We start from the raw sequence: 22643 nt of genomic DNA on the forward strand, positions 1-22643 counted from the left end.
AACAGGTGCTGTTACTGTAGATTACAATGTAAATGACACTTAATAAATGATAAGCGTACCAGAGAGTCTGTTGTAACGTTTCTTTGTTTTTTTGTAATGCCTTTATTACAGCAAAGACTAAAAATAGTCGCATTCATTCGTGAATGGAATGGTTTAGGCCTATTTATTGTTTACGCTAATTATTCAATGGTCGCTTTGTTATTTTATTTTAAAACTAAAATGCTTGATTGCATTTCAAATCATGAATGACTCATATGCTGTGTGATGACATTAATGAATAAATGATTGACTGATACAGTAGCCTATATAAGAACTGAAATATAGGCCTAAGTAAGTTACGGTATTAAGACTAAACAGGATGCGCTCTTCGGCCTACAGCTCGATGGTGGTTATACAAGGCTGCTATACTAAGCCTACTAATGATAATGACATTACTTATTATTATAATGATGATCATGATGATAGTAATAATAACAATAAGAAGGAGATCAAGGAAAAGGAGGGTTATTATTATTGTTATAAGTACGCATTTTCGGACAATTTGGAACAGTGTAAACAACACTAAGAAATTATAAATAATAGCAGAGGCTGGTCTAACAAAAAAAAAGTGTAAAGTCTTTACAGCATAGTAAAGATTAAAAACAGCCGAATTTGTGAAATTGTTTATCCGACGTGTGGTTGCGTGTGGCTTGGTGCTCACGGAAATCAGTAAACAAACACTCAAACAGGCAACAGAAGCTAGATCTGTCTTGTTTCTGTAGATATATATGGATAATTTATAAAGCCAGGCACATTTAACAGTTAGGCTATTGATTATAGACCTAATTAAGTTGGGATTTCCTCTCTCCTCACTTTTCTTAGACAATTAAGGCAAGGGCTGTTTTCTCCTCTCCTAACTCCGCTGCTGCCTCCACCGCATTGTTCTCAACACCAATATGCTAGTTAACTTTGCTATCATGATCTAGGAAAAGGCGCCAATTCAACAGCGCACTGATGTGTTTCAGAACCGCGGACAGCGACCATTATCCAACGTGGGAGAAAGCGCATTTCTTATAAAATAATAGTACTTTTATTTGTGTTGCACTATTGTTCTTACATAATATAACCATATACAATTTCAGTAGCACGTCTTAGACTGATGGACTGTGCCATCCCCACGGCCTCCACAATGGATCAGTCCATTCAGACAGGTGCGAATCAGATTGGTGTCTTGTACACCAAGATTTATTTGTACTTTTTTTGCTACTGCTCGACTAAAAAAATCTCGGTCGACCAACAGCCTATCAATCAAACAATCGACCAGTCGACGAAATGGGGTCAGCCCTACACCTCACACACATGATGATGGGCTTAAAAAAATGAATATACCTATACTATGTCAGATATAGAGTTGAAATATATTACATTTTGAGTTTGCATTCCAATATTACACTTTATATACATGACATGGCAGAAGACTGAAATATAACAAAACCGTTTGACATAGAAACACCAGATTTAAGGGCGGGAGTTTTAAAAATAATGTTTATTAATTATGAAATTATGAAAATTATTAATAACATTCCACCCATGAGGCCACTAGAGGACGGTTTGGTAATTTGACTGCAGGAAAGGGGTACAGCTGGATTACCGCCAAAGCAAATGTATACTATAAACCATATGCTCTCTCTCTCTCGATTAATCTCTCTCTCCCCCCCATTCTCTATCAATCTCTAGCTTGCCCACTTCCACCTCTCTCTCCCCCTCTCCTCTCTCTCCCCATCTCTCCTTCTCAATCTCCCTCACGCCCACTCTCTGTCTCTATCTCTCCCCCTCTTCTCGCTCTCTCCCCCGTTGATTTTATTTGATTTCTCTCTCTCTGCTTTTGGTTCTTTTAACCGGGCAGCTCAGTCTTTTGTGTGGAGCGAGACATTTCCTGTCGCATGATGCTGTGTTTGCTTTTCTGAGCCTGGTCCCCAAGTACTGATCGCGTCTGCTGTTGTTTTAACATTCATGGCGCCCCCTCTCTCTATCCCCCATCCTCCTTTTTCTGCCCCCGCCCGACCCCCCACCCGAACATGGCCTGGCCAGACCAGGATGTAACTCTGTGCTCCTCAGAACAAGCCACACACACACTAAGACACACACACACAGACTATGGACCCCTCCATCCCTCCTCTACCTCCCTCCCCAACCCATGTGTCATTGTCTGAGTCAGACAGACCCTGTGGGTATGTGTATCAGTGTGTCTGGCTGTCTCATCCCCATACAGTAGAATGGGCTTAGAGTTGCTGTTGCTCCAGTCCACAGACTGGCAGGACAGGGGAGAGGAGAGTAGAGGGAGGTATGGAAAGAATGCCACCCTACATGACTGTGCAGGTCTGCCTGGGTGGGAGACAATAATAGACAGGCAATGAGAGATCTCACAGTGATGGGGAAGTCTTGTTCTAATCTACATGCTATTAGTTTGGTGCATTTGTACTGAATGGAAGATGATGAATGAGTGAATCTGAATCAATCTCTAGTGAATCAAGGAATATATTATAAGATTATAAGGTTCCTTGCTGTTAATAACGCAATGGCAGTAATAAAATGTTTCTTTCTATCATGTAAATTGAACCCAATAGTGGCATCTGTTATTGAGAACTGCAGAATGATAAAGTCTACATCCCAAACGGCGCCCTATTCCCTACTTAGAGCACTACATTTAGATCCAGACTTTTGGTAGTGCAGTGTATTGAGGGAATAGGGTGCCATTTGGGATGCAGCCAAAGTGACCCTTCTGTAACCAGCAGGAATGCAGTGCAGCATTTGAGCCTCCCCTATCCTCCCAGAAGCCCTGTGACAGGCAGCCAATCTGGGACAGACAGCAGGACAACTAAGTGACAGGGTCAGGGGACCTACAGAGATTGCACCCAGGGGAGACAGCTCTCTGGCTGGGTGCCATGTTCCCAACATCCCCTCTGGATCTGGCAGCACATGGAAGGGAAGAGGGGGGCACAAGAAATACCTCTCAATCCAACTGGGATCTGCACTGTAAAAAAATGTGGACTTCAGAAGGACAATACATTTTGCTATTGTGTGAACGTTTGTTCACTCAACAAACTTTACTTTGAATGTATAAAAACTTGTTGAGTCGAATTACAAATTTGTGTTTGCCGTTGGAAGGCAACACTGTATGTTGGTTCAGCTATATGCTCAAATGTTAACCAAACTCACAATCCTATTACAGCTGGTTGCCTTACAATTGTACGATGAATTAACAAACTCTGCTCGAAGTGAGCTGAATTTGAACAGCATGTTGAGTAAAATTACAAGCGTATGTTTGCTCAAAACCACACCCATCATTATAATATTTCCCAGCATGCTATATTGCAGGTTGATTTTCAGAATTGTTTGTTTCAATACCTGTGTTTTTGCATGTACATTAATTTGTTAATTCATCTTATGCTACACAGACATAAATAAATACAAATTCTAAACTAATCCAATCTGTTAGTAGTTGGACTTTTTGCACCCGTTACTGAGATGGCAGTTTCAGTTTATATGATTTAGGTAGTCTCAATAATCAATCTTCCCTACCCTGGCAGTCATTCTCAATGCAGGTTGCAGGTGATTAAAAGTTCAAAATGTTGGATATCCTCACTCTGGCTGGATTCTAATAGGAATTGCACATCACTTTGCAAGTCAGCATAATGTGACTTGCAGGAGTTTTAGACCACTGCGTTTGGGTGTAATTAGGCCCTCAAAGAAAGGCCTTATGATATATGTAATGTATTGTCATAAAGAGTTAGGGTTTTACACTTGGAAATATGCAAATAAGGTAGAATAAATTCCTAAAATTCAAAGTTGAGTGAACATACAATTCAACTTGAGAATGTACAGTGCCAGTCAAAGTTTGGACACACCTACTCATTCCAGGGTTTTTCTTTATTTTTTACTATTTTCTACATTGTAGAATAATAGTGAAGACATCAAAACTATGAAATAACACATATGGAATCATGTAGTAACCAAAAAAGTGTTAAACAAATCACAATATATTTTATATTTGAGATTCTTCAAAGTAGCCACCCTTTGCCATGATGACAGCTTTGCACACTCTTGGCATTCTCTCAACCAGCTTCACCTGGAATGCTTTTCCAGCAGCCTTGAAGGAGTTCCCACATATGCTGAGCACTCGTTGGCTGCTTTTTCTTCACTCTGCGGTCCAACTCATCCCAAACCATCTCAATTGGGTTGAGGTCGGGTGATTGTGGAGGCCAGGTCATCTGATGCAGCACTCAATCACTCTCCTTCTTGGTCAAATAGCCCTTACACAGCCTGGAGGTGTATTGGGTCATTGTCCTGTTGAAAATAGTCCCACTAAGCACAAACCAGATGGGATGGCGTATCGCTGCAGAATGCTGTATTAGCCATGCTGGTTAAGTGTGCCTTGAAATCTAAATAAATCACTGACAGTGTCACCAGCAAAGCACCCCCACACCATCACACCTCCTCCTCCATGCTTCACGGTGGGAACCACACATGCAGAGATCTTCCATTCACCTTCTCTGCGTCTTACAAAGACACAGCGGTTGGAACCAAAAATCTCACATTTGGACTCATCAGACCAAAGGACAGATTTCCACCGGCCTAATGTCCATTGCTCGTGTTTATTGGCCCAAGCAAGTCTCTTCTTCTTATTGGTGTTCTTTAGTAGTTGTTTCTTTGCAGCAATTCGACCATGAAGGCCTGATTCACGCAGTCTCCTCTGAACAGTTGATTTTGAGATATGTCTGTTATTTGAAATCTGTGAAGCATTTATTTGGGCTGCAATGTCTGAGGCTGGTAACTCTAATGAACTTATCCTCTGCAGCAGAGGTAACTCTGGGTCTTCCTTTCCTGTGGCGGTCCTCATGAGAGCCAGTTTCATCATAGCGCTTGATGGTTTTTGCGACTGCACTTGAAGAAACTTTCAAAGTTCTTGAAATTTTCCAGATTGACTGACCTTCATGTCTTAAAGTATTGATGGACTGTCATTTTTCTTTGCTTATTTGAGCTGTTCTTGCCATAATTCTTGGTATTTTACCAAATAGGGCTATCTTCTGTATACCCCCCCTACCTTGTCACAACTGATTCACTCAAACGCATTAAGAAGGAAAGAAATTCCATCAATTCACTTTTAACAAGAAACACATGTTAATTGAAATGCATTCCAGGTGACTACCTCATGAAGCTGGTTGAGAGAATGCCAAGAGTGTGCAAAGCTGTCATCAAGGCAAAGGGTGGCTACTTTGAAGAATCTCAAATATAAAATATATTGTGGTTTGTTTAGCACTTCTTTGGTTACTCCATGATTACATATGTGTTATTTCATAGTTTTGATGTCTTCACTATTATTCTACAATGTAGAAAATAGTAAAAATAAAGAAAAACCCTTGAATGAGTAGGTGTGTCCAAACTTTTGACTGGTACTGTATGTTGGTTCAGCTATATGCCGAAATGTTGAGCAAACTCACACTCCTATTGCAGCTGGTTGCCTTAAAATTGTACGTTGAATAAAAAAAAAAGTTTTACAGTCTGACTGGGAGAGTGGATACCCATTGGTTGAATCAATGTTGTTTCCACTTCATTTCAATGAAATTATGTTGAACCAAAATGGAATAGACATTGAATTGACTTCTTGCCCAGTGAGTAGGGATGAAAGATGCAGAAAGCCCTTGTCTATCCTCAGACCTCTGTCTTTTCTTATTGTATGTGGGACATGTTGGATGAGGTGCTGTGTGTGGAGAAAGACACACACACACAAACCCCTGGATGTGCTGCGGTGGATGTTTCAGCTGTAAAACACACTGGAATATGAATGAAAGATTTATAGGAATAAGACAAAACCCTCTTATGAAACATTTGAGAAATAACATGGCAGTTTGATGAGGGGTATTTCCTCACGAGGTGACTCGTAAATCGGCATCTCTGTGCTGTAGATATTGTTATACATTGTTGTAAATGGATTGTTGTAAATTGCTATTGTTGTTGTTGTTTTTAATTACATTGAGTGCATGTGAAGTGTCGATCTTGCCCACCTGTTATCTTGCTGCAAAATGAGGACCACAATGGAAATAAGCCTCCGGGCTTGATTGTGTTTTTATCCTCAATAATCTTTTATGTATGTAATATTGTCTCTGGCTGGAGCAGCCTACTGCTTTTAATTATCCAATAAATGTAATCAATCTTAACACACAGCAATACAAGTAGCTCTCCAATCGCACTTAGTAGGAAACATGAGCTAGCTTATTGATCAGCTATGGACCAAGTATGGCGATGAAACAACCCCATTAGTTTTCATTTGTGTGTTGCTTCATATGTTAATGTGCTTGAGTGGGTGTTTTTATGTGCTTCCGCATGTCCTAACCATGTCCAAGGATGTAGATCATTTCCTTTCCTCCTTTCCGGCTCCTTGAGGAATGAGCAAGAACCAAATGCAAACTAAGCTAATTGCCAGTGTTATATTAGGGGACAATGAAGGTTGACCAGGTCGTTTCCATTCTCTCCGTTATGCATAATGTACTGTAAGTTAATAAATGCTTAATTTAAGCCTGTTATTGTAGTTTTACTTTCTTATTGACACATCCACTGCTGGTACTAGAAGAAGAATGACACCTTCTTCTCTCTATACATATCTATTTTTCTCTCACTCTCTCTCTCTCTCTCTCTCTCTCTCTCTCTCTCTCTCTCTCTCTCTCTCTCTCTCTCTCTCTCTCTCTCTCTCTCTCTCTCTCTCTCTCTCTCTCTCTCTCTCTCTCTCTCTCTCGCTCTCTCTCTCTCTCTCTCTCTCTCTCTCTCTCCCTCTCTCCATCTATCTGTTTTGTAGAACATTGATGTGACAAACTTCAGCAGCAGCTGGAGTGATGGCCTGGCGTTCTGTGCTCTCCTCCACACCTACCTGCCCGCACACATCCCTTACCAGGAACTCATCAGTCAAGACAAGGTACCCACCTCACACACACACACGCATGCATACATGCAGACAATTGCACGAACACACACACACTCATTCATTCATCATTCCAATTAAGAGCTCATGAACATGGACACCCACACTGATGTGACATTTCAGATACACACATGCATGCCAGTAACATGATTACCTTCTACTTTCTCAATACATTTATTCTTCAAGAACATTTTAGAGTACCTCCAAAGCACCATTCATAGCGCAGCATTTTAATACCGTACACTAAAGGTTAATGTATGAGAAACAAAGGCTGAGATATACTAAAGGCATGCAGGGGCACACAACCTGTTTTGCGTGTTACAGCATGTAAAACCAACTGAATGTGGTGGAGCATGTACCTTTACATTTGGGAGATCCTCCAAAGCACCATTGATAGGGACACATTTTAATCCCTTAGACTAAGGTTAGATTCAATCCGGACCGTGGAAGATCCGCGCTATAGCGCAATTGAATTTTAAAGGCAATGTTTCTGCATTCGCGAAGGCTGCATTCACGGTAAACACTGCTAATGTCGGCTAAACCAGAAATTATATTAACATTTCAATTGCACTATAACGCGGATCTTCCATGGTCCGGAATGAATCCAGCCCTAAAGGCTTTTGTATGACAAACACAGAGTATGTATCTTTAAAGCCACCCTCTATCACTTGGTGTTAAAGAGAAGCAGCTATGTTTTAGTGTTGACAGACAGTCCTGCTGTATGTATATGCAGGTGGCAGAAGGGCGCAAAAACACAGCAAACAGGCTCCGCTTCGTGCCATGGGTTGGGTTCAGCACCCCTGTGTTTATTCAACCAGCTCACTATAAACAAACAGAGGACTACACTTCGGCACACACATACACAAACACACACCCGATGCTGCACGCTATACGTGACAAATTAGCCAGGCTGATCACTATGGTAAAACCTTCCCATGCCGTCCCGATGACAGGGGTTACACGTACAACACACAACATACAAATTCATATAATTTTAAATTAAGTTCAATCAATTTGGTATGCAAAGGAAAAAGGAGACACAAATAATTGACCCTCCAACCACACTTACCCAACCCCACCCATCCAACATGTCTCCAACCCCACTCATCCACTCTCCACTCTCCCGCCCCATCTCCCGGCGACCCCATAATGACAAAGCGAAAACAGGTTTTTAGAATTTTTTGCAAATGTATTCCAAATAAAAAACAGAAATACCTTATTTACATAAGTATTCAGACCCTTTGCTATGAGACTCCAAATTGAACTCAGGTGCATCCTGTTTCCATTGATCATCCTTGAGATGTTTCTACAACTTGATTGGAGTCCACCTGTGGTAAATTCAATTGATTGGACATGATTTGGAAAGGCACACACCTGTCTATATAATGTCCCATAGTTGACAGTGCATGTCAGAACAAAAACTAAGCCATGAGGTCGAAGGAATTGTCCGTAGAGCTCCGAGACAGGATTGTGTCGAGGCACAGATCTGGGGAAGGGTACCAAAACATTTCTGCAACATTGAAGGTCCCCAAGAACACAGTGGCCTCCATCATTCTTAAATGGAAGAAGTTTGGAACCACCAAGACTCTTCCTAGAGCTGGCTGCCAGGCCAAACTGAGCAATTGGGGGAGAAGGGCCTTGGTCAGGGAGTTGACCAAGAACCCGATGGTCACTCTGACAGAGCTCCAGAGTTCCTCTGTGGAGATGGGAGAACCTTCCAGAAGGACAACTATCTCTGCAGCACTCCACCAATCAGGCCTTTATGGTAGACTGGCCAAACAGAAGCCGCTCCTCAGTAAAAGGCACATGACAGCCTGCTTGGAGTTTGCCAAAAGGTATCTAAAGGACTCTCAGACAATGAGAAACAAGATTCTCTGGTCTGATGAAACCAATATTAAACCCTTTGGCCTGAATGCCAAGCTTCACGTCTGGAGGAAACCTGGCACCATCCCTACGGTGAAGCATGGTGGTGGAAGCATCATGCTGTGGGGATGTTTTTCAGCGGCATGGACTGGGAGACTAGTCAGGATCGAGGGAAAGATGAACGAAGCAAAGTACAGAGAGATCCTTGATGAAAACCTGCTCCAGAGCGCTCATGACCTCAGACTGTGGCGAAGGTTCACCTTCCAACAGGACAACGACCCTAAACACACAGCCAAGGCAACGCAGGAGTGGCTTCGGGACAAGACTCTGAATGTCCTTGAGTGGCCCAGCCAGAGCTCGGACTTGAACTCGATCTAATATCTCTGGAGTGACCTGAAAATAGTTGTGCAGCAACGCTCCCCATCCAACCTGACAGAGCTTGAGAGGATCTGCAGAGAAGAATGGGATAAACTCCCCAAATACAGTTGTGCCAAGCTTGTAGTGTCATACCCAAGAAGACTTGAGGCTGTAATCGCTGCCAAAGGTGCTTCAACAAAGTACTGAGTAAAGGGTCTGAATACTTATGTAAATGTGATATTTCTGTTTTGTATTTTCAATACATTTGCAAACATTTCTAAAAACATTTGTTTTTGCTTTGGCATTATGGGGTATTGTGTTTAGATTGATGAGGGAAAAAACGATGTAATCAATTTTAGAATAAGGATGTAACGTAACAAAATGTGGAAAAGGTCAAGGGGTCTGAATACTTTCCGAATGCACAGTGCCTTCAGAAAGCATTCACACCCCTTGACCTTTTCCACATTTTGTTGTGTTACAGCCTGAATTTTAAATGGATTAAATTTAGATTTTTTGGTCACTGGCCTACACACAATACCCCATTAATGTCAAAGTGGAATTATGTTTTTTTACATTTTTACAAATCAATTAAAAATGAAAAGCTGAAATGTCTTGAGCCATTAAGTATTCAACGCCTTTGTTATGGCAAGCTTCAGTCGAGCAGTGAATTTCAAACACAGACCAGGGAGGTTTTCCAATGCTTCGCAAAGAAAGACACCTATTGGTAGATGGGTAAAAATAAATAAAGCAAACATTGAATTTCCCTTTGAGCATGGTGAAGTTATTAATTACACTTTGGAGGGTGTATCAATACACCCAGTCACTGCAAAGATACAGGCGTCCTTCCTAACTTAGCTGCCGGAGAGGATAGAAACCGCTCAGGGATATCACCATGAGGCCAATGGTGACTTTAAAATGGTTACAGAGTTTAATGGCTGTGATAGGAGAAAACTGAGGATGGAGCAACAACATTGTAGTTACTCCACAATACTAACCTAATTGACAGGGTGAAAAGAAGGAAGCCTGTACAGAATACAAATATTCCAAAACATGCATCCTGTTTGCAAAAAGGCATTAGAGTAATACTGCACAACATGTGGCAAAGCAATTCACTTTTTGTCCTGAGTACAAAATGTTATGTTTGGGGAAAATCTAATACAACACATTACTCTGTAGCTCAGCTGGTAGAGCACGGCGCTTGTAACGCCAAGGTAGTGGGTTCGATCCCCGGGACCACCCATACACAAAAATGTATGCACGCATGACTGTAAGTCGCTTTGGATAAAAGCGTCTGCTAAATGGCATATTATTATATTATATTATATTACAGTGGAGAAAAAAAGTATTTAGTCAGCCACCAATTGTGCAAGTTCTCCCACTTAAAAAGATTAGAGAGGCCTGTAATTTTCATCATAGGTAAACGTTTTCTGTAAGTCTTCACAAGGTTTTCACACACTGTTGCTGGTATTTTGGCCCATTCCTCCATGCAGATCTCCTCTAGAGCAGTGATGTTTTGGGGCTGTCGCTGGGCAACACGGACTTTCAACTCCCTCCAAAGATTTTCTATGGGGTTGAGATCTGGAGACTGGCTAGGCCACTCCAGGACCTTGAAATGCTTCTTACGAAGCCACTCCTTCGTTGCCCGGGCGGTGTGTTTGGGATCATTGTCATGCTGAAAGACCCAGCCACGTTTAATCTTCAATGCCCTTGCTGATGGAAGGAGGTTTTCACTCAAAATCTCACGATACATGGCCCCATTCATTCTTTCCTTTACACGGATCAGTCGTCCTGGTCCCTTTGCAGAAAAACAGCCCCAAAGCATGATGTTTCCACCCCCCATGCTTCACAGTAGGTATGGTGTTCTTTGGATGCAACTCAGCATTCTTTGTCCTCCAAACACGACGAGTTGAGTTTTTACCAAAAAGTTCTATTTTGGTTTCATCTGACCATATGACATTCTCCCAATCCTCTTCTGGATCATCCAAATGCACTCTAGCAAACTTCAGATGGGCCTGGACATGTACTGGCTTAAGCAGGGGGACACGTCTCACACTGCAGGATTTGAGTCCCTGGCGGCGTAGTGTGTTACTGATGGTAGGCTTTGTTACTTTGGTCCCAGCTCTCTGCAGGTCATTCACTAGGTCCCCCCGTGTGGTTCTGGGATTTTGCTCACCGTTCTTGTGATCATTTTGACCCCACAGGGTGAGATCTTGCATGGAGCCCCCAGATCGAGGGAGATTATCAGTGGTCTTGTATGTCTTCCATTTCCTAATAATTGCTCCCACAGTTGATTTCTTCAAACCAAGCTGCTTACCTATTGCAGATTCAGTCTTCCCAGCCTGGTGCAGGTCTACAATTTTGTTTCTGGTGTCCTTTGACAGCTCTTTGGTCTTGGCCATAGTGGAGTTTGGAGTGTGACTGTTTGAGGTTGTGGACAGGTGTCTTTTATACTGATAACAAGTTCAAACAGGTGCCATTAATACAGGTCGTAGTGGAGGACAGAGGAGACTCTTAAAGAAGAAGTTACAGGTCTGTGAGAGCCAGAAATCTTGCTTGTTTGTAGGTGACCAAATACTTATTTTCCACCATAATTTGCAAATAAATTCATTAAAAATCCTACAATGTGATTTTCTGGATTTTTTTCTCTCAATTCGTCTGTCATAGTTGACGTGTACCTATGATGAAAATTACAGGCCTCTCTCATCTTTTTAAGTGGGAGAACTTGCACAATTGGTGGCTGACTAAATACTTTTTTCCCCCACTGTATATTATATTACTGAGTACCACTCTCCATATTTTCAAGCATAGTGGTGGCTGCATCATGTTATGGGTATGCTTGTAGTCGTTAAGGACTGGGGAGTTTTTCAGGATAAAAAATAAACGGAATAGAGCACAGGCAAAATCCTAGAGGAAAACCTGATTCAGTTTTCTTTCCACTAGACACTGGGAGATGAATTCACCTATCAGCAGGAGAATAACCTAAAACACAAGACCAAATCTACACTGAAGTTGCTTACCAAGAAGACAGTGAATGTTCCTGAGTGTCCGAGTTACAGTTTTGACTTAAATCTGCTTGAAAATCTATGGCAAGACCTGAAAATGGTTGTCTAGCAATGATCAACAACCAATATGACAGAGTTTGAAGAATTTTGAAAATAATAATGGGCAAATGTTGCACAATCCAGGTGTGGAAAGCTCTTAGAGACTTACCCAGAATGACTCACAGCTGTAATCGCTGCCAAAGGTGCTTCTACAAAGTATTGACTTCTGTATTTCATTTTCAATAGATTTGCAAAAAATTATAAAAACATGTTTTCACTTATGGGGTAATGAATATAGATGGGTGTGAGAACAAAAATCAATTTAATCCATTTTGAATTCAGACTGTAACACAACAAAATGTTGAATATGTCAAGGGGTATGAATACTTTCTGAAGGCACTGTAGACCATACTTTTTGAATGGCTAGCTCAGAATATTAGTTTTCCAAAAGAAGATTGAGGTCAGTACTTTCGGGAGCCTAGATCATGTATTTAGAAAACCCATCATTGGATGGTTCGGTAGTTGGGTAGCTGACCTAGGTTGTAAATATAGAAAAAAAGGAGTTGTCTGGTAATGTCTTTCAAATCTTGGAATGGATACAGATTCCACATTTGGACCATTGGGGGGATACAATAGATAGCAAGGCATTATTGTTAAATATTGGAGAATGGGCATGCCATTTTGATTCCCAGTTACATAGTTTTCTCAATTTTGCACCAAATATAAATTGTGTGAGCAATAATAGGACCAGTTTACATTGTTTAAGAGATATATCAGTGAAGACCACCTCTTCCAAAGCAATAGGAGACACCATATTTCTCTCTATACTCAGCCAGAAGAATCATGTCTAAACCAATTTAGGATGGGGCAAAATGCTAGTGCTTGGAAATACAATTTAAAGTTTTGTACAGATAGTCCTCTTACGTCTTTCCCTCTTTGTAAGTTAGTTAATTTTATCCGGGATCGGTTAACTTGAAATATACATTTTGAAACAGCACTATGAATTTTATCCCAATAGCCAGAAGGGGGACACACATGGGGCGCATTTAACTACAGAAATTCAGCCGTGGCAATATATTCATTTCGACAATAGATATTCTGCAGGTTATAGCAACTGGGATGTTAGTCCATCTACTGAGGTCAGATGGAGTTTATTAGAATGTTCTGTTAAAGTTTCTGACAATGGTTTTATCTAAGGAAGGAAATATACTGTATCTACTCATAAATATTTAAAATGGGAAACGATTGGGATTCCATAAGTCTTGAGAGGCAGAAGGGCTGATTTGGTTAGATACATTTTATTACTTGAGATGAAGCTGAATTTATCTACAAACTTCAATGCGTTTGGGAGTGATTGAGATACATTGTCTAGATATAGTAAAATATAATCTGTGCATAATCAGATGAAGTGATCTGCAGATTTTAGGGAAATTTGTGTTATTTCCTTCAATTGACAAATAGCCTGGGCCAGGGGGTCCATTGATAATAGAAATAGCAGAGAGGAATTCTTAATTATTTTAGAAAGGACTTAGTCTGGCCTGTTGTGGATTTACAATCAGAGGTACAGTTGAAGTCAGAAGTTTACATACACTTAGGTTGGAGTCATTAAAACTCGTTTTTCAACCACTCCACACATTTCTTGTTAACAAACTATTTTTTTTTTTTTTTTTTTCACCTTTATTTAACCAGGTAAACCAGTTGAGAACAAGTTCGACCTGGCCAAGATAAAGCAAAGCAGTGCGATAAAAACAACAACACAGAGTTACATATGGGGTAAAACAAAACAAAGTCAAAAATACAACAGAAATACATATATATACAGTGTGTGCAAATGTAGCAAGTTATGGAGGTAAGGCAATAAATAGGCTATAGTGCAAAAATAATTACAATTAGTATTAACACTGGAATGATAGATGTGCAAGAGATGATGTGCAAATAGAGATACTGGGGTACAAATGAGCAAAATAAATAACAATATAGGGATGAGGTAGTTGGGCGGGCTAATTTCAGATGGGCTGTGTACAGGTGCAGTGATCGGTAAGGTGCTCTGACAACTGATGCTTAAAGTTAGTGAGGGAGATAAGTGTCTCCAGCTTCAGAGATTTTTGCATTTCGTTCCAGTCATTGGCAGCAGAGAACTGGAAGGAATTGCGGCCAAAGGAGGTGTTGGCTTTGGGGATGACCAGTGAGATATACCTGCTGGAGCGCAGACTACGGGTGGGTGTTGCTATGGTGACCAATGAGCTAAGATAAGGCAGGGATTTGCCTAGCAGTGATTTATAGATGGTCTGGAGCCAGTGGGTTTGGCGACAAATATGTAGTGAGGACCAGCCAACAAGAGCGTACAGGTCACAGTGGTGGGTATTATATGGGGCTTTGGAGACAAAACGGATGGCACTGTGATAGACTACATCCAATTTGCTGAGTAGAGTGTTGGACAGGGGCGGTGTGTTCAATAGGGCGATATGGGCGACGCACTGCCAAACGGGAGGGGGAAGGGATTTTTTTTCTAATCAATTATATCACGGCAACAGTAGTTATCAGTGTTCTAATCTGATCTGACTGCCACTAAATGTCAAATCAGGCTAAAGTCGTGCTTCAAATGGCCCCGCCCGTTTTTGGGGCGATTTCAGTCATGTTGAAAATCGCCCAGAAGTCTGTCATAGACTCCCATGTAAAATCTATTTTTTTCAAATTTCAAAGCTTTCAATACAATCTCTATGGGTGTCTGTGGGCTTGCACTTACGCGCTTTCGTCATACGTGACGTAACCATGAACGTAACTAAGAAAATAGCGGCTAGCAGCGTCTCTGTTGCGACCTGCAGTGTGGCGTTATCTTATGTTTTTAATTTGTACACTTAGTGGCGTTATTTTATGTTTTTAATTTGTACACTTAGTTTACAAACATTCTGCCAACCATGGATTTCCAGTGGTGGGTTTTGGACTGATCTTGTTGATCGTGTACATACCCGCTACGAACGGACTAAATAATGAAAACGCTGCTGGCAGCGAATCCAACAGCTGGGAGACTTGGCTGGATGACAGAGTCCCGGACAGAGAAGTGGAGCCGGCCGGCTTCACCCTGGTCAGAGCGGACCGCGATCTGACAGTCACAGGGAAAATCGATCCTGGTAAGAGAGCGACTCTGTACCCCCGACATTGAACTGCTTTCTGTGTCACTGCGACCTTACTATCTGCCCCGTGAGTTCCCCCAATTGTTTGTTACCGTTGTGTACTGTTGATAATCACAAGTTTACTGGAGAAGTGAGACCAAGTAGAGACTTTGGACAGGGTGGATATGGTATAATAAAGGCAGTTTATTCAGAGGTAAAGATATCTGGAATCGCGTGCACGGACTCGTTCGTCAAACTCTTAGGGAGCTATCTGAAGAGAGCCCCAAAACATTGTGTGCAGACATTTTATACAATAAATGATGTAGGTTGAATCTAGTAGTTCTGATCTTCTGATTGGTCCTGATGAGTTGGGCGAGGTCCCCTCCACTGTTGCATTGGCTCTGAGTCGGGTTCTCTGTCTTCAAATGTTCAGCCTAAAGAGAGGGGATTTTTGTGTGTGTGTGTGTGTGTGTTTTAACAGTGATGATGTGTGTGTGTGTGTGTGTTATCAGTGATGATGTGTGTGTGTGTGTGTGTGTGTGTGTGTGTGTGTGTCCTCAGAGCAAGAACTCGTGAGTTGGAAGAACTGAGAGACCTATGGCGTGGGTGTTGTCCTTGGCCACCTGCTGACAAGGCTGACAAGATAGGACTCTTTTGTCCATTGTTATAGGATAGGAACAGCATTGATTGAAAACAAACGCCCAACACAAAATGGGTCATGCACAAGATTTTAGTCAGACCAAGCTATAACATTATATATTTACTACGACAGTACATTCAACCAAAAGCTAATATAACAAAGGCATCAGAGATTATTTATAATCTGTCACAGAAACTGGAATCCATCTCCCCAGATCAGTCAATAAATGCTTCTGGTATTGACTTATATGCTGCCCCTGTCTTCATGTTGTTGCTGGACATATCTTTTTTAAAATGTGTGTAGGTCACCTAAATCATCAGAAAAATTGCCCCTCCTGAGAATTTTTTCAGGAGCCGCCACTGGTGTTGGAGGCTATTTTGTAAATGACATCGCCGAAGTCAAGGATCGGTAGGATAGTCAGTTTTACGAGGGCATGTTTGGCAGCATGAGTGAAGGAGGCTTTGTTGCGAAATAGGAAACCGATTCTAATTTTTAACTTTGGATTGGAGATTCTTAATGTGAGTCTGGAAGGAGAGTTTACAGTCTAACCAGACACCTAGATATTTGTAGGATATTTGTAGGACCTTGAGCGTGGCTGAAGTGCACCCATGACCAGCTCGGAAACCGGATTGCATAGCGGAGAAGGTACGGTGGGATTCGAAATGTTCGGTGATCTGTTTGTTGACTTGGCTTTCAAAAACTTTTGAAAGGCAGGGCAGGATGGATATGGGTCTGTAACAGTTTGGATCTAGAGTGTCACCCCCTTTGAAGAGGGGGATGACCGCGGCAGCTTTCCAATCTCTGGGGATCTCAGACGTCACGAAAGAGAGGTTGAACAGGCTAGTAATAGGGGTTGCGACAATTTCGGCGGCTAGTTTTAGAAAGAAAGGGTCCAGATTGTCTAGCCCAGATGATTTGTAGGGGTCCAGATTTTGCAGCTCTTTCAGAACATCAGCTGTCTGGATTTGTGTGAAGGAGAAGCGGGGGGCATGGGCAAGTTGCAGCGGAGGGTGCAGAGCTAGTGGCCGGGGTAGTGGTAGCCAGGTGGAAAGCATGGCCAGCCGTAGCAAAATGCTTGTTGAAATTCTCGATTATTGTAGATTTATCGGTGGTGATAGTGTTTCCTAGCCTCAGTGCAGTGGGCAGCTGGGAGGAAGTGCTCTTATTTTCCATGGACTTTACAGTGTCCCAAAACTTTTTGGAGTTAGTGCTACAGGATGCAAATTTCTGTTTGAAAAAGTTAGCCTTTGCTTTCCTAACTGCTTGTGTACAGTGGGGAAAAAAAGTATTTAGTCAGCCACTATTTGTGCAAGTTCTCCCACTTAAAAAGATGAGAGAGGCCTGTAATTTTCATCATAGGTACACGTCAACTATGAAAGACAAATTGAGAAAAAAAAATCCAGAAAATCACATTGTAGGATTTTTTATGAATTTATTTGCAAATTATGGTGGAAAATAAGTATTTGGTCACCTACAAACAAGCAAGATTTCTGGCTCTCACAGACCTGTAACTTCTTCTTTAAGAGGCTCCTCTGTCCTCCACTCGTTACCTGTATTAATGGCATCTGTTTGAACTTGTTATCAGTATAAAAGACACCTGTCCACAACCTCAAACAGTCACACTCCAAACTCCACTACGGCCAAGACCAAACAGCTGACAAAGGACACCAGAAACGAAATTGTAGACCTGCACCAGGCTGGGAAGACTGAATCTGCAATAGGTAAGCAGCTTGGTTTGAAGAAATCAACTGTGGGAGCAATTATTAGGAAATGGAAGACATACAAGACCACTGATAATCTCCCTCGATCTGGGGCTCCACGCAAGATCTCACCCCGTAGGGTCAAAATGATCACAAGAACGGTGAGCAAAAATCCCAGAACCACACGGGGGGACCTAGTGAATGACCTGCAGAGAGCTGGGACCAAAGTAACAAAGCCTACCATCAGTAACACACTACGCCGCCAGGGACTCAAATCCTGCAGTGTAGACGTGTCCCCCTGCTTAAGCCAGTACATGTCCAGGCCTGTCTGAAGTTTGCTAGAGTGCATTTGGATGATCCAGAAGAGGATTGGGAGAATGTCATATGGTCAGATGAAACCAAAATAGAACTTTTTGGTAAAAACTCAACTCAACTCGTGTTTGGAGGACAAAGAATGTTGAGTTGCATCCAAAGAACACCATACCTACTGTGAAGTATGGGGGTGGAAACATCATGCTTTGGGGCTGTTTTTCTGCAAAGGGACCAGGACGACTGATCCGTGTAAAGGAACGAATGAATGGGGCCATGTATCGTGAGATTTTGAGTGAAAACCTCCTTCCATCAGCAAGGGCATTGAAGATTAAACATGGCTGGGTCTTTCAGCATGACAATGATCCCAAACACACCGCCCGGGCAATGAAGGAGTGGCTTCGTAAGAAGCATTTCAAGGTCCTGGAGTGGCCTAGCCAGTCTCCTGATCTCAACCCCATAGAAAATCTTTGGAGGGAGTTGAAAGTCTGTGTTGCCCAGCGACAGCCCCAAAACATCACTGCTCTAGAGGAGATCTGCATGGAGGAATGGGCCAAAATACCAGCAACAGTGTGTGAAAACCTTGTGAAGACTTACAGAAAACGTTTGACCTGTGTCATTGCCAACAAAGGGTATATAACAAAGTATTGAAAAACTTTTGTTATTGACCAAATACTTATTTTCCACCATAATTTGCAAATAAATTCATAAAAAATCCTACAATGTGATTTTCTGGATTTTTTTTCTCATTTTGTCTGTCATAGTTGACGTGTACCTATGATGAAAATTACAGGCCTCTCTCATCTTTTTAAGTGGGAGAACTTGCACAATTGGTGGCTGACTAAATACTTTTTTCCCCCACTGTATATTGGTTCCTAACTTCCCTGAAAAGTTGCATATCGCGGGGGCTATTTGATGCTAATGCAGTACGCCACAGGATGTTTTTGTGCTGGTCAAGGGCAGTCAAGTCTGAGGAGAACCAGGGGCTATATCTGTTCTTAGTTCTGTATTTTTTGAATGGGGCATGTTTATTTAAGATTGAGAGGAAATTACTTTTAAAGAACAACCAGGCATCCTCTGCTGACGGAATGAGATCTATATCCATCCAGGATACCTGGGCCAGGTCAATTAGGAAGGCCTGCTCGCTGAAGTGTTTTTGGGAGCGTTTGACAGTGATGAGGGGTGGTCGTTTGACCGCGGACCCGTTACGGACGCAGGCAATTAGGCAGTGATCGCTGAGATCCTGGTTGAAGACAGCGGAGGTGTATTTAGAGGGTAAGTTAGTCAGGATGATATCTATGAGGGTACCCATGTTTACGGATTTAGGGTTGTACCTGGTAGGTTCGTTGATCATTTGTGTGAGATTGAGGGCATCTAGTTTAGATTGTAGGATGGCCGGGGTGTTAAGCATATCCCAATTTAGGTCACCAAGCAGTACGAACTCTGAGGATAGATGGGGGCAATCAATTCACATATGGTGTCCAGGGCACAGCTGGGGGCTGAGGGGGGTCTGTAGCAAGCGGCAACAGTGAGAGATTTATTTCTGGAAAGGTGGATTTTTAGAAGTAGAAGCTCAAACTGTTTGGGCACAGACCTGGATAGTATGATAGAGCTCTGCAGGCTATCTCTACAGTAGATTGCAACTCCACCCCCTTTGGCAGTTCTATCTAGACGGAAAATGTTATAGTTGGGGATGGAAATTTCAGAATTTTTGGTGGCCTTCCTAAGCCAGGATTCAGACACTGCTAGAACATCAGGGTTGGCGGAGGTTAACAAACTATAGTTTTGGCAAGTCGGTTAGGACATCTACTTTGTGCATGATGCAAGTAATTTTTCCAACAATTTTTTACAGACAGAATATTTCACTTATAATTCACTGTATCACAATTCCAGTGGGTCAGAAGTTTACATACACTAAGTTGACTGTGCCTTTAAACAGCTTGGAAAATTCCAGAAAATGATGTCATGGCTTTAGAAGTTCTGATAGGCTAATTGACATCATTTGAGTCAATTGGAGGTGTACCTGTGGATGCATTTCAAGGCCTACCTTCAAACTCAGTGCCTCTTTGCTTGACATCATGGGAAAATCAAAATAAATCAGCCAAGACCTCAGAAAAGCAATTGTAGACCTCCACAAGTCTGGTTCATCCTTGGGAGCAATTTCCAAACGCCTGAAGGTACCACATTCATCTTTACAAACAATAGTACGCAAGTATAAACACCATGGGACCACGCAGCCGTCATAACACTCAGGAAGGAGACGCGTTCTGTCTCATAGAGATGAACGTACTTTGGTGCGAAAAGTGCAAATCAATCCCAGAACAACAGCAAAGGACCTTGTGAAAATGCTGGAGGAAACAGGTACAAAAGTATCTATATCCACAGTAAAACGAGTCCTATATCGACATAACCTGAAAGGCCGCTCAGCAAGGAGAAGCCACTGCTCCAAAACCGCCATAAAAAAGCCAGACTACGGTTTGCAACTGCACATGGGGACAAAGATCGTACTTTTTGGAGAAATGTCCTCTGGTCTGATGAAACAAAAATAGAACTGTTTGGCCATAATGACCATCGTAATGTTTGGAGAAAATAGGGGGTACTTGCAAGCCGAAGAACACTATCCCAACCGTGAAGCACGGGGGTGGCAGCATCATGCTGTGGGGGTGCTTTGCTGCAGGAGGGACTGGTGCACTTCACAAAATAGATGGCATCATGAGGAAGGAAAATTATGTGGCTATATTGAAGCAACATCTCAAGACAGTCAGGAAGTTAAAGCTTGGTCGCAAATGGGTCTTCCAAATGGACAATGACCCCAAGCATACTTCCAAAGTTGTGGCAAAACGGCTTAAGGACAACAAAGTCAAGGTATTGGAGTGGCCATCACAAAGCACTGACCTCAATCCTATAGAAAATGTGTGGGCAGAACTGAAAAAGCGTGTGCGAGCAAGGAGGCCTACAAACCTGACTCAGTTACACCAGCTCTGTCAGGAGGAATGGGCCAAAATTAACCTAACTTATTGTGGGAAGCTTGTGGAAGGCTACCCAAAACGTTTGACCCAAGTTAAACAATTTAAAGGCAATGCTACCAAATACTAATTGAGTGTATGTAAACTTCTGACCCACTGGGAATGTGATGAAAGAAATAAAAGCTGAAATAAATAATTCTCTCTACTATTATTCTGACATTTCACATTCTTAAAATAAAGTGGTGATCCTAACTGACCTAAGACAGGGAATTTTTACTAGGATTAAATGTCAGGAATTGTGAAAAACTGAGTTTAAATGTATTTGGCTAAGGTGTATGTAAACTTCCGACTTCAACTGTATACAGTTCTTTATAGAAGCAGGAGAGTCTTTGATTGATTAATTTGTGTTATGATAATAATTCCCCTGTTTCAGATTCAATAGTTGCTATATCAGCTAATTGATCATTACTACATAGCTTGTTGGCCAGCAAACGACTGGGACGATGACCATGAAAGTACAGATGTAAATTCTTAATTTGATCACTCTTTTGTTGCTGAGAATTTTCCTGCACAGCAGGAAATGCAAACTTATAGTGTATTTTAGTTTTTTAAAGGCTTCTAAAGTTTGTAATTTCCACTTAGAAATTTCAGACTTGATTTGCCCTAACAAAACATTCATCAACTCCTAAAAAAATGTCCATCAATTATAATCCACATAATAATTCACATTTCCTGTTGCTGCAGGATTATTTTCCTGCTGTAGCAAACTGGCTGAAATTACGATCCTACATCTGTAATGGTTGAGACGAACTTGATGGATGGCAAATTCTGCTCTCTGTCTTATCAATAAATTAAGTTCTGTCTTGACTTTGGAAAGAGTAATAGTTACCTGGTCTGAAAAAAAGTGTTTGTTGAGAACGCTCTGACGCAGTTAACGACATTTCCAATGGTGATATATTATTTAATTGTCAACCCAGATGCAAATGCAGTTGCATATTTTTTTATAAAACGTTTTGTGGCATCCCATAGAATCCGGGGGTCATCTACAGAATTTTTATTGATCACAGAATATAGGATTGTGTAGTAATGAAACGTTGAAATGCCATCTTGTGGCTCTTCTAGGAGATTCTGAAATTTGTAGTTGCCAATAGTAGGCATGGTGATCAGACAAGCTCATACTGTATGTCAAATTTCTATTTCCATAATTAAAGAAAATAGAGGTGGAGATAATAGTATAAAATGGATTTGTGAGAATGTTTTATGCCTTTTTGAGTAGAAAGTGTACCCTTTTGCTTTAGGACAGGGTTCTTCAATTCCGGTCCTGGAGGGCCGAAACACCTCTGTTTTTCATCCTCTCCTTCTAATCAGGGGCTAATTCAGACCTGGGACACCAGGTGAGTGCAATTAACTACCAGGTAGAAATAAAAAACAGAAGTGTTTCGGCCCTCCAGGACCGGAATTGAAGAACCCTGCTTTAGGATAATGTGTTCACCTGGCATCAATTAGGTTATAATCAGAGAGTATATGTTGGAGAGCCTTGGTTGCGTGTGGATTGTAGTTGGTCTTATTAGATTTGTCCTGCATGTCCACAATGGCATTCATAGTGCTCTATACTATGTACAAAAAAAGAGAGAAGAGAGTATGTGCAAGTGAAGTCTATATTCTAAATGATATATTCTAAATCAGATTGGACACCCCG

The 22643-nt window shown here is 41.6% G+C and overlaps 1 protein-coding gene across 5 annotated transcripts in view; it reads left to right on the forward strand.

Moving 5' to 3' along the window:
- LOC121573552 (cytospin-B) overlaps positions 1-22643 on the forward strand; it is a 221185-nt gene that overhangs the window by 172795 nt on the left and 25747 nt on the right. For all 5 annotated transcript variants that reach the window (XM_041885626.1, XM_041885628.1, XM_041885627.1 and 2 more), the window contains one exon: positions 6833-6949. In XM_041885626.1, coding sequence (XP_041741560.1) covers positions 6833-6949 — 117 coding nt within the window. The remainder of the gene's footprint in view (positions 1-6832; positions 6950-22643) is intronic.

This window comes from Coregonus clupeaformis, chromosome 9 (assembly GCF_020615455.1).
Source record: "Coregonus clupeaformis isolate EN_2021a chromosome 9, ASM2061545v1, whole genome shotgun sequence".
In the NCBI taxonomy this organism is placed as follows: Eukaryota; Metazoa; Chordata; class Actinopteri; order Salmoniformes; family Salmonidae; genus Coregonus; species Coregonus clupeaformis.